This window comes from Acipenser ruthenus, chromosome 5, assembly GCF_902713425.1.
Source record: "Acipenser ruthenus chromosome 5, fAciRut3.2 maternal haplotype, whole genome shotgun sequence".
NCBI lineage: Eukaryota > Metazoa > Chordata > Actinopteri > Acipenseriformes > Acipenseridae > Acipenser > Acipenser ruthenus.
The window spans coordinates 57,658,336-57,672,032 of record NC_081193.1 but is presented as its reverse complement, the minus strand read 5'-3'; the positions used below and the strand labels follow the sequence as shown (position 1 = coordinate 57,672,032).

The following is a 13,697-nucleotide window of genomic DNA, read 5'->3' as shown; positions in this document are numbered from 1 at the left end:
TTAATTCCAGGTTGTAACACAACAAAATGCGGAAAAGTCCAAGGGGGGTAAATACTTATGCAAGGCACTGTAACTCCAAAATGCTTTATCAGAATGTAAAACTATAAGAAACTAAGTCCAGTAGACCGGTGTACACTGAAAGTGCACTACCCAAAACATTTGTCTACTTGATACAATATTTAACATGGAACAGCACCAAATGAAACTAACATACACTGGCATTGCTTTACACAATTATAATTTACCTAATTTAGCAAATTGAATATGAAAAATATTTTTGTATAATAATGAAAGTGATGGGAAAAAATGCCCATGTACATTTTAAAAAAAACACACTGTTCAATACAAGAAAAGGCTACTGCAAGAACCAATATAACTAGGCTTTTTGATATTAATCGGTTTGTTAAACATCGAATTCCCAAAAAATGAGTTTGACTGAAATTAATTTATATAGAATAAATGTCCGTAAAACCACTCGCTATTTTTTTATTTTTGTACCAAAAATAACAATTTAGAAATCATCTATAGTTTGTTTAGTTTTTATACTTAGTGTCTGTTCCGTCTCTGTTCCACTCTGTATGGCTAGGGGTGGCTGTCAATCATCTAATTGATCTGTTAGTATAGTTTCACTGTCACTTCACCCAGTTCTGACAGATCTCGCTGACTGAAGCAGCACCAGAATGCTCTCATTCGTTTAAATGCCTGTCAATCAAGACCTGTACAGACTGTGCACTTTCATTTGCCAGCTCAAGCGCCTGTCATTCAAAGCGCCTACTTTTGAAATTAGCAGGTTAAGGTGTAGGTAGGCTTTTGCTAGGTATACGGTGACAGTTACAAGTTTGATTTGAAAACGGGGCTCAAGAGGAAAACACAATGAATATTCTGCACAATCCCGACCGACGTCTCTGCGGCAGGACGAAGCGGCCCGTCTGCCTTACCTTCCAGTGACTCCAGCTGTGCTGAAGAGTAAGAGCAGGTTAGTTCTGTTCAACTAATGTTTTGTTCTGTGCATATTATTTTTACTTGTAAATTTATGCTATAAATTTATGTCTGTATAATACACTTTTATATCCTGTATTTTCTGTGGTTTATTTGAGACAATTTTTTTTAATTTGTGTAGGATCTATGTCTATACAAGGTATAGCTCTGCTGTGCCCAAAAGTTATTTCAATTAGAATGTTGGTAACCATGGTTATGTTGAATATGATAAAGGGGCTTTGCTAAATGAGATGTTTCTCAATGGCATAGAAAGTCTTTTTTTTCTTTTTTTAAAGCATAAAGGTCGATTTCACCCATTATCTGCTTGAATTGAAAAACCAAGACCGAAAAAACCTGGTAAATTCTTTCTAAAATAAATGTCGATATTAAATCGTCAATTTTGAAAAAAAAAAAAAAAAAAATCTAATAGTAGCAAGCCTAGATATAACCATCATTGGGGTAACCAGTTGCAATGCATAAGTGAGCTAAATTCTGATACTCTCCATAACTAATAATAGTAATGAAAGCCCAAACAAAGTTTAATCAAAATTTGGTGACTGCTTCTTTATAGATTTCTTTGCAAATCTGTACAATGGTCTCCTGTTGAAGGAAAGTTTCATGCTGGTTTGAGAAGTTTCTTTGGCAAAATATGTTAATTTTATACAGGTTTGTCAAAATGGGAAATAGTTGAAAAAAATAAAACAAAGTTTCACCATAAAAAAAATCTTAATGTTTTAATTATATATGTTTTTTTTTTTTTTACAGTATAAAGCAAGATTCATTTTAAATTTACATTCTTACACAAGTTTCTTTGGATTTTAACACAATTACAACAGTTAAGATTTAAATCATTCTAGCAATTGTGCATTTATATTTATATGTGTATAGATATGTTGCGTATAGACATGTACAAACCTACACACCTATCATAAAATGAAACAAAGCTAAGACAATCAGGCACACAAGCAGAATTTAGAAGCTGGTATATAAAAGCTGGTAAAACATCTCGCAAAGCTTTCATTGCCTGGTGCAGACCCTGACTTCAAATTGAGTGGGCAGTTCTGCAGTAGACGATGACAGGTCCCAGACAAAAGTATTGGCACCCTACACTTAATATACTGTAAGATAATTCAAGAAAACATGTTAAATACAAACATTTATTGAACATTAGCCACCAATTAATATAACAAAGACAAAAATACACAATATGAGTTTAACAAACAATCTTTATAAAAAAAAAAAAAAAAAAATACTTAGCAATTTCAAATATTTGTTCATGACAAAAGTAATGGCACCTTTACATTAAAAGTCTGTAAAAATGTATATAACTAATTACTAAATATATTTATTGATTAAAAAACATTACACAGTAACTAGGCCACATTGTAAAGTCAATAACCAGAAAAATAGGTAATTATTTCCAAAATCTGTTGAAGATGATCATTTTGGCAACTCAGCAGATGATAGGTCAAGACAAAGAAGTTGGATTCACGTTTGAGAAAAGCACTCCTAGCAAACTACAACAAATGAAATGGCTACAGAACAGTATAAAAGAAATATGGAACAACAAAATCCACAAATCCAGGCAATAATCAATAAGTACCACAGAACAAATTCTGCTGAAACGCTTGAAAGAAGTAAACATCCATAGAAAATGACAGGTACAGCAGGTAGGAGAATCATCCAAGCAGCTAAAAAAACAAAACAAGATTAGAAACCAAGGACTTAAAGAAAGATTTAGAAACATCAGGCATAATAGTGCACGAAAGAACTGTACAAAGACACAGAACAGTTATATACAAATAGACCTCACTGCAGGTCTATATGAACAGGAATCTAAAGCATTCAACAGAATTATCTGGTCTGAGGAGTCTAATATATACATTTTTCCACCAAAAATGGACCATAGTATGTTTGGAGAAAAATGGGGAAAGCCTTCAAATGAAGAAAACCTTGTACCTACGTAAAACATGGAGGTGGTTTGATCATATGGGGGTGTTTTTAGCAGTTCTGGGACTGGAGACAATCATGTGATTGAAGATTGAATTAATGCAGCCTGTAGGCTGATTGGCAGACAGTTTATCTCCCAAAACGACAACAACCCCAAAGCATACGGCTAAGTCAACTATTGAATTCTTGAAGAAAACAAAAGATAAACGTTCTGGAATGGCCATCAATCACCAGATCGCAATCCAATAGAAATGCTTTGGACCGATCTGAAAAAAGATGTAGCTAAGCATTGTGTATCCAATCTGTCTGAGCTGAAGGAAATATGCAAGACATAATGGGCACAGATTTCACCAACAAGATGTAACATACTGGTGGAGAATTATCATAAACATCTGAAAGTCGTAATAAAAGCAAAAGGAGGACTGACAAAATACTAAAGCAGGGGTGTCAATACTTTTGTCATGAACAAATATTTGAAATGGCTTAAGCGCTTTAAAAAATATATATATATTATAAGATTGTTTGTTAACTACCAGCAAGTGTGTATGTTGGGTCTTTGCAATGTTAATTAGTGGCTAATGTTCACTAAATGCTTGTAGTTAACATATGTTCTTATAAAGTGTAGGGTGCCAGTATGTCTAGCTATATTGTCAAGTCACAAAAAAACAAAACAAAAAACACCCCAAAAAACCCACAACAAAACTTGGTCTATATAAAATAGAAAAGATTGATCAAAATTAACTCCACTGCTCAAAACCATCTAAGGCCATATAGGGCTTAATGTTAAAAGCAGTAGGTCTGATTGCACCTAAACAGAGGTCAAGCTCTTTACTTCACATTAGGTATACAGTAGTATTGAACAACTGAAATCTACTTTTTGAATGGAAGTGCAATATTTGTTAATACAGGCCAGGCTGCATCTGCATATTCTGGGCCACAAGTATTAAATACAACTGATTGTATACAGCAGGCCTACACTCCACAAGAAGGTATTATACAGGCAGGCTCAATCCTGCCCACCCAAACCAATCACACACTTTATTTTAATTTAACTGCATATATGTGTTTGTTGTTTTGTTTTAGTGCATTTGTTAGTGGAGGATTGTACAATTGTATGTATAATAATTTAAACATCTATTCTTAATAGTCCTCACCAATAATGTAGCACAATGCTTCTACGTGTGAATTTGAGAGTAGGTGTATGTAAAAGCATGTAAAGTGCATATTATATATATATATATATATATATATATATATATATATATATATATATATATATATATATATGCATGCAAGTGTGTGTTATGGGTGTGCAGGCGATTAAGATTGGATGATATCACTTGTAAAGTTTAAATCCAAAAATAACCTTGTAAATAATTAAATGGGGAAGTGATTTTATCTGTGCAAATTTCCATCTACATGTGCATTTGTGCGCATGCATGTTCACGTACAAATCTGTGTGTGTGCAAAAATGGGGATCTTTGCATGTGGGCACATTTATTAATATATATGTGCTTAGGTGTCTAGTTTACCCATTTTCTCAGTGAGGACAGTCTCCCAGTCTCCCAATCACCAAGGTCAGCACCTTGAGACAGTCTATATACAATACCTCCTTGCAATGAGCTCCTGGTGTCACTCACTACCTGCTATACCAATTAAACAGTTGGTTCCAGCTCTGCGGGCCCAGATTGTCGAGGCACTTGAAAACGAGTCACAATCACTCAAACCTGAAAGCGTGTATAGTACATTTCTCTTGTAGCTGACACATACACATTTTCCATTTACAGTTAATTACAGTTGTAGTTGTAGTTTGTGACTTCTTGAAAAAGCTTTGAAAATATATTAGGTTTTGTTTTGTCTTTAGCATGATACTGAGATAGCCACTAAGGTGACCTGATAAATATGAGTGTAATACTTTATATATTTAGGGATTGCTCTCAGAAACCACTGTACTATACACAAAATAGTGTATTTTAAAAATCAAAGAAATGGAATGCAGATTTGTATGCAGGACACTTTAAAAACACTATGACATTTAACATGTACACATCATTAAAATAATATTTAAAACAATCAACTGCCACATTACATTTTAAAATGTGGGCACTATGCTTTGGGAAGGCAAGGCAGAAGGTTTTTCGGAATCCGGTGTAGCAATGTGATATCAGGAATTGTTAATTCATACAAAAGCCTTCCACCTACTTTGTGGTATAGAAAAAAATCAAACGATCAAACAAAATCTATTTTAACACGTGATTCTTAATTAAGTGTAGTCTCTGCAGTAGTTTATATCTACCAGCACATTTTTTTGTAGTGTACCACTGGTATGCAAATCACAGTGAATACATTGGAAACTTGGTCCTAATAGCATCAACCATTCTGTATCGAGAGCTGAAGATTTTATTGAATAGTTCAATCAGCTATTTTGGTTGATGATATGGACACTCACGACAGGAACTACTCACAACCACTCCGCCAGCACTTTTCACATTAGTATACAATAAGCACCCTCCACCCCCCATCCCCTATTAAAGCACACCTTTATTACCAGCATTACCTGCAGACCAATCCCTGAGCTTCACGATTTAATAAAGCATTTTAAAGCCTGCCGATCCCACATTGGCTAAAAACAAACAGAACAGAGTTCCCTGTTGTGGCTCCTGAGCAGCTTTTCTAGAGTAGGGTAGAGGCAGCGATCAACTGGACATTCCAGGTGTGCATGGAATTCCCAATAGTACATCCAATTCATAATCACAAACCATTGCAGAATGTTGGTCTGACTTCTATTCCTCAGTGGCACACATGTAGTACGAGAGCTCAAAGTTAGATTGCGACTAGACTTGTAAAGATGCTGGAGGTACCCCTGTCCCAGTCTCATTTCAGCTGTTCCAGGATTTCCGATTATCTGCTCTCCTGGCGTGTCGTTCTCCACCCCTCAGCCCCACACCCACATCCCCCTTAGCCAAGGCAGATAGGGCAGACAAGTTAGGATTGGAGCCTGACAAGTTGCTGCGGCGCTTGGCAGTGCCGCTTGCTCGGCACACCCTGTCTGGCCTCACCAGCACTCCATACCCTGCATTGCACCGGAAGTACTGCTTGCCGCCAACCGAGCCGTCATTCTTACCTGGAAAAACATGAATGAGGGTTACTGAAACTACCCCTAATTCAAAGTGTTTTATATAGGTTTGCACTAGTTAATGTAGTAAAACGTAATGTAAAAAATACATAAATAAATACAATCCAGTTTGTGTTCATTTTTACATAAACATTTTGTTTTACTGTTTAAAAAAAGAAAAAAAACAAAGACACCTACCTGCAGGAACGTCTAGCTCGACTCCAACCCAAATGCCGTCTGCGAAATCAGTGTGCCCCACATACCGCACAGTACCACTTTTATTGGTCCCCACTGTCACATACTCGCCCTCTTTCAGCCAATTAGGGACACACTCACTTGCTTCTTCTGAGTTAGAGGTGATTGCCAGCTTGTCTACTTGTCTACACTCTGGCTTGTCACTTCCAACTTGCAGATATTCTGCTCCTGATGCAGGAGTAGCTTCACCCTCTGCCTCTCTAGACATTTTGGCTCCTCTAGCTTGCCCATGCTTCCCTTCTGTTGGTGGTTCAAGGGGTGTGTCCTCATTACCAAGAATGCGGGCAAAAGATTTTAGGTCTGATGTCTTCACTTTCTGGATCTTAAAGGGGTTGGTTCCTGTTGATTTAAGTTGGACTTTATCTTGTTTCGTCTCAGTGTCTGAATTCCGTGCTTCTGTGCTTTCAGCTTTGTGGCTGGAGAAGACAGGGTCCAAACTTTCAGTTTGGGTAAAACTATTTCTTTGTACTTCAGGCTGCTTTTCCATGGGTGTCTCCATTTTCTGTTCAGTGTCTATGCTCAGAACAGCCTCCTTTTGACTTGTTGTCAGGGCTGTAGTTTCACTATCTAGACTTGCTTGAATTGTTGTGCTGATGCTCTTGACAGGAACCTGATTGGTTATGGGACTTGTGAGGTCACCATCTGCTGCAAAGGCATCAGAGAGTGTTGCTGTAGAAACGCTGTGGGAGATGTAACCGCTGGATGCCTCACTCATTGGGCTGGGGAGCCATTCCAGTAAATCAGGGGTCACTTTAGGCGCAAGCACTTTGGGGTTTTTCAATTCTCTCTCCAATAATGAAACAGATCCCATAAGGGAGACATTCTCTTCTTTAGGCACCTTGGTGGGAAATAAAAGTTACTGAATGTGTGTGTGGTGATCGTATAAAATTAATCATATATTTGTTATACTGTTAAACAAAAAAAACAAAATTCAAGATTTTCAGTAACCAATATTTATCAAAAGTCTTGCATGATGATTTAAAATAGATTACTTGTGTACACACATACCTGTCTGGTTTGAGAAGGACTCTCATCCATGCTCGCAGACTGCACCATGATAAGAGGCACTGGCTGTAAGTAATAAAGATACATATTGCATTTTTACACATTATATTCACATGCAGGTAACAGAAGTTGACCATAAAGAAGAGGATTGTATTGTGTCACAGAGGTTCCATTTTTATCATTGCATAGCAGATCTGCTTCCTTAATAGCCCATAGCAAGTATAGAGCATGGATGTAATTAAAGGTGTGATCATTCACCATAATAGAATACTTGGCTTATAAAACCACACCAGTATGGAGATGTCAGACAGCAAACTGAGCACTGCTTACATATGGAGTCCAGTGAGAACTTAATAGACTAACATGCCATGTTAAGGTTTACAGTATTTATATTTCATATGTAACCTCTGCAATGCATAAAGCTACGTGAAAACACACCATTCAGCTTGTTACCAAAAGGAACGTGAAGTATGAACTTCAAAAGTTAAAGGCTGTTGGGTTACTGGATCTCTTGGTCGCTTTTATATCTGTTCAATAATAAGATGCAAGCACACACTTTCTCAGGTCAGCTTACTGGGCTCATTCGTGTAATGGTTACTAGAACAAGGAGCCTTCATCCAACATATCACAGAACATTAGGTTATTATCAGAACCCTGGTTCCCTGAAATACAAATGCAACCATTACCGAACAGTATAAGCTTGAATATTCCTTAGCACTTATAATCAAAGCTGCTTCTTTAACCCTTTGCGGTCCATTGTCGTACTGGGTCCGACATTGTAATTATTCCTCTCAGGTCCTTTGTCGGACTGGGTCCGACATCATTATAGCAACGCAAAAAACGGGTTTCTAGTCCTTTTTTCTCCGGAAAAAGCTGAGAAAACCATTCAATTGCCGAGTGGGAGCGACAGGAGCCGAGACAAGTCGAAAAAAAAAAAAAAAGGCGTATCTCATGATTAGTCATACATGGCCATGGTATCAGATAACGGGGCGGTCTTAAGTAAACAAGCTGGCTGCCTGTGAATCAGCGCACAGACAACACAGACATTTGCAGAGCTTTTTTGAGATGTTATAGTAATAAAATAATGACTTGGATTGCATTATTGAGGAATTTGGTGATAAAACGAGTGATCAGGAGATGATTGATCGGTATGTACGACTATTATTTTTATTATTATTTATTTCTTACATAGGTGAAAGCTATAGCGAACGAAAGGGTGGGGCGGGGCTGGAGATGCCTAGTGAGTGCTTTGTTAATATGCAAGGCCATTTAAACCCGTTTGACTGTGGAAAAAAATACTTTTAAACAGCGCGTCTAAAATTAACTGCGCGTGTGAAAATTAATTAGACCTGACGTGCCTGACGCGCATTTAATAAATGGACCGCAAAGGGTTAAAGAGCCCCGACAGGTGTCATCTCTGCCCCCAGGAGATAAACACGACTGACGGATAGGAATCAGCACCATTTTCTCTTCAGGCCTGCTGCGTTGGAGTGAACGCAGCGACCTTGCAGGGTAATGGTTACATTTCTATATTTGTAACCATTACCAAATGGGTTACAATACCCAAGCCGTCACAAGTGCAGGACTTGCAGGACCAGCAGTTGTGCTAAAAAGGAAGATAAACTGCCTTTAGCATTCTGGCTGAAGACCGATTAAGGGTCCATGGCATATGGTCCACAGTGCAGTGACGGAGAACCCTCATGCAGTGTATATGCTGCAAGGTTACACTGAGTAACCTCAGCATTTAACAGCAGAAGTACAAATAAGGTATGTGGCTAACTACCCCAGGACAAAGTGGAACAAAATAAAAATGTGTTAAAAGGCAGAATGAGTGGCTGCCCTTACAACTGGCTGATCTACGACATTCAGGTCGGTAGAATCTGGTAAAAGTATGAGGCGTGGCCCATACTGTAGCATTGCAAATGTCTACGACAGAGGCGTCCTGGAATAATGCCCAAGAGGTTACAAGGCCTGTTGTGGAGTGACCAGTGACCTCTGATGGGAGCAGGTTGGCTAGATCGTATGCAATCCTGACCGTGTCTACAACCCACCACGACAGCCGCTGCTTAGACAGGGGTTGTCCATGGAACCAAGACCCAAAGCTAACAAACAATTGCACAGATTGCCGCCAACCCTGGATGCCGTCAACATAATACGCCAGTGCCCTACCTGGACACAGCGAATGGAACTTTCTCTTCCTGTCAGACTGGAAAGGAGGTGGATGGAAGGCCTCCAATTCCACTGACTGGTTGATATGGAAAGCAGTAATGCTTTTAGGGAGAAAAGCAGGATTAGTGCGGAGAGTAACCTTAGTTCTGGCCTCCGCAAAAAACAAGTAGGCTTTCGCCGTTGAGAATGTATGCGTTTCACCTAACCGCTTGGAGGTAATAGCAAGCAGGAAAGCATTAGGTTATTATCATAACCCTGGTTCCCTGAAATAGAAATGTAACAATTACCTCATGGGTATTTACCCTTAAAAGTAACCTGAATAGATATAACAGACACTATTTGTCAGAGCCTGTGATGCAGTCATGCCTGCCCCCGAGGGCATAAACAGACTGCACGCACAGATCTCAATATAATTTTTCCTTTAAGACTTCTGCAATCATAGACGCAGCGACCTTGAAGGTTAAAGGTTACACTTCTATTTCAGGGAACTAGGTTTATTATAATAACCTAATGTTCCCTATCAGGTACTAAATGTAACCATTACCTCACAGGTAGAAATACCAAATGTTGCAAGGCAATTATTGCAGACAACTGGAATGTCACAAGCTCAGCCAAGACCTCCTTGCTCGTTACCATGAGGAACCCCAGTACTAGTAGCTAGGGCTAAAACATTGAGGGAGAAGTTGACTAACTCATATGCAGTCTTGACTGTGTCTGTGATCCATTTGGATAGCCTCTGCTTAGGCAGGGCTTTACCATGGGACTTCACCCCATAACAGACAAAAAATTGTTCAGACTGCCTCGAACTCTGTGCTCTGTCCACTTAATACGCAAATGTCTGCACCGGACAAAGCGTATGGACCTGTCGCTCCCTATCAGACTGGAAAGGAGGCGGATGAAAAGCCTCCAATTCCACAGTCTGGTTAATGTGGAATGCCGAGATAGTTTTCAGGAAAAAAAGGAGTATTGGTACGAAGTGTAACCCTTGTCTTCGCTTCTGCAAAAATTAAGCAGGCTTTCGCAATCAAAAATGCTTGCATGTCACTCACACGCTTAGCGGATGTGACTGCAAGCAAGAAAGCCACCTTCAAAGATAAATATTTCAGCTCAGCTGAATGCAAGGGCTCAAAGGGAGGCTTCATAAGTTCTTCAAGCACCAGGTTATGTCTCCAATGAGGGACAATGTCCTTCATAAGTGGCCGAAGCCGCCAAGCTCCTTTTTTGCCCCGCCAGACAGAGCTCCATGTCTGAAAAACGCCCCACTTGTACCCATACAGTGAACATGTGGACGCTGCTCTGGCATTCTGCAGGGTGTCAATAACCCTGTTGGATAACCCTGGGCGGCTCAAATGTTGCCATTCAGGGGCCAGACCCAGAGCCACAGGTTCAATGGGTTGGATGCCACAATGTCCCCCACGTCTGACTGAGCAGGTTGCGACTTTATTTAAATGATCTGATTGTGGCAGTTGTATGTGTGACATGCTATACAAATGTATTGTGCTTTTTTCTCATTCTGCTATGTACTGTACAATGCTCTGCAATACTTTTGTAGAAAAAGTGTGAAATAAATAAATAAATAAATAAATAAAAGCTGCCATGGTGTGCAGCCGAGGACTGGTTATGAAAATCCCCTCTGGCTGTAGTAGCAGCCGGCTGTGCCAGTCCCCGAGGCTGCTGGGGCCTTGGGCGCCAGTTTGCTGCTGGTTTGTGCACCTGGGGTGGCCGCTTGGGAAGCAGATGCACCAGTTTCTTTATGTAGGGCAGGTAGTGTCCTTGGTCAAGACCGCAATTGCAGTGTCTACAGGAGGAAATTGAGCTAGACCCACTTTCACTGCATCATGCAGGCTGTATAATGATCCCATTGACCGGGAAACAGCTGGAGCTGTAGCAGGGTGATCCCATGATGATTAGACTTCAAAAAAGAAAATCTGGGTACAATGGGAGGGGGAACATGATACAGGGAACAGGCTCATCATCAAAGATAGACTGCTTCCTTGTCCCATCCGCGGGCCAGGAAACTTGCAATTTCTAATGACAACAACTCTGCCGACAGGGATACAGGAATTGGTAATGGGCTGTCAGAGTCTACCTCCTCAGAAGGGAACTCTGGGTCACCAGTCTTATCAGAGGCAGCGATGGACAGCATATCCTCATGCTGCCAGTCTGTGCTTAAAGCCCTGTGTTGTTCCAAGGGAACAAGGGGAGGCACATGCGATGCCTTGCACCGGGTCGGTACAGTACCCTCGGAATCAGTACGGGACAGGTGCAGTGACTTGCACCGAGTAGATACAGTACCCTCGGCCTAAGTGTGGTACAGGTGCAGTGATTTGCACCGGGTCGGTACAGTACCCTCGGCCTCAGTACGGTACAGGTGCAGTGACTTGCACCGAGTAGATACAGTACCCTCGGCCTCAGTGCGGTACAGGTACAGTGACTTGCACTGGGTCGGTACAATACCCTCTGCCTCAGTGTGGGACAGGTGCAGTGACTTGCACTGGGTCGAGTACAGTACCCTCGGCCTCAGTGCGGGACAGGTGCAGTGACTTGCACTGGGTCGGTACACTACCCTCGGCCTAAGTGCGGTACAGGTGCAGTGACTTGCACCGGGTCGGTACAGTGCCCTCGGCCTTAGTACGGTACAGGTGCAGTGACTTGCACTGGGTCGGTACAGTACCCTCGGCCTCGGTGCGGGACAGGTGCAGTGACTTGCACCGGGTTGGTACAGTACCATCGGCCTCAGTACAGTACAGGTGCAGTGACTTGCACCCAGTCGGTACAGTACCTTCGACCTCAGTGCAGCACAGGTGCAGTGACTTGCACCGGGTCGGTACAGTACTTGTGCGGCAACCTCATTCCTTGTTTGGCAGGTACCGGGTCGGGAAAGGAGTGGGTCTGTGACCTACAGGTCTACTCTGTTCGCGTTACCGCAAGAAACAGTATACAGGGATGCCCACCTGTATATCTTCTGGCAAACCCAAACAGTCGGGACACATACAAAACTGAGGGAAGCCTGCTATTCAAGCCCAAACAACCTTCATCAAAACGGCAGTGATACACTGTGGCAGAGACTGCAAGCAATCTAAGCCAATCTAAGCCCGGAATTACTAGCCAAAAAAAATGATCGCATTAGTAGTAATATACAATATCGAAATATACTGATGCACAATGAAAATGCAACAGTCTAAGTTTTACATCAATAGCTCATTGGGCACTTACATAATGTTATTTACATTTTAAATAGTGAGCACATAGGTTTATTGATTGTTTGAGTAGTACTGTTGCTTGGGATAACAAAATACTCAGCTCAAGTCATGTGATTTCATAAAAAACACCAGGTGCTCAGTGTTTGGTATTTGAGTTGTTAAAATTGCCAAAATGAGTTGATTAAGAATGTATATAAATAGCCATTCAAAAAGACATGATTTTAATTAACGCAAGAACAGAGAAAGATACGACCATGCCCCGCCTGAGTAATGAAGATCGTCTGGTTGCTATATGCATAATTGAATGCGGCCTGTCTGTGATAGAAGTTGTCCGGAGAATGAGTTGTTCTGCTTCAACAAACCAGCAGACTAGTCCAGCAAAACCAGGAAACCGGCTCTGTGAGGGACAGGCCACGTCCTGGAAGGCAGAGGGTCACCACACCGGCCCACGACCGTCACATCCGACTGATCCATCTGCATAATGGTTTTCAAACTGCAGTGGCTACAGCACGAGAAATTCCAGGAAAAAATAAATCACGCATCAGTAGAATGACTGTAGCTCGGCGTCTGCATGAAAATGATTTGCATGCTCGGAGACTGTTCATCGATAACATGTTGACAGCTGAGAGACGAAATCGCCGTCTTCTGTGGGCCAGAGAACATCTGAGGTGGCGGCAGAGAGAGTGGTGCAGTGTTTTATTCACCAATGAATGCCGTTTTGCCCTTGACAGACCTGACGGAAGACAACTTGTGTGTGGAGAAGTCGTGGTGAGCATTATGCCGGCTTGTTTAAGCCAACCGGTGGGGTGGTGGAAATGTGATGATGTGGGGAAGAATCTCCTTTAATACAAGAACGCCTTTGGTGCAGATTGAGGGCAACCTCACTACTCAGCGATACATTGACAAAGTCCTTGAGGCAACAGTTTTTCTGTTACTGCAAGCCAGTCCGGAAGTGTCAATTTTCCAGCAGGACAATGCAAGACCAGACTGACAGTGTTAGCATTACAATTGCACGACTGTGG

The 13,697-nt window shown here is 41.0% G+C and overlaps 1 protein-coding gene across 2 annotated transcripts in view; it reads right to left on the bottom strand.

Annotated features, from left to right (window-relative positions):
* Window positions 1-1,685: 1,685 nt before the first annotated feature.
* Window positions 1,686-13,697, bottom strand: part of LOC117402745 (kinesin-like protein KIF13B) — a 168,505-nt gene continuing 156,493 nt past the window's right edge. For both annotated transcript variants that reach the window (XM_034004173.3, XM_059024751.1), the window contains 3 exons: window positions 7,307-7,369; window positions 6,242-7,136; window positions 1,686-6,052 (listed from right to left, as the gene is read on the bottom strand). In XM_034004173.3, the coding sequence (XP_033860064.3) occupies window positions 5,808-6,052; window positions 6,242-7,136; window positions 7,307-7,369 (1,203 nt within the window). In that variant the 3' untranslated portion in view covers window positions 1,686-5,807. The remainder of the gene's footprint in view (window positions 6,053-6,241; window positions 7,137-7,306; window positions 7,370-13,697) is intronic.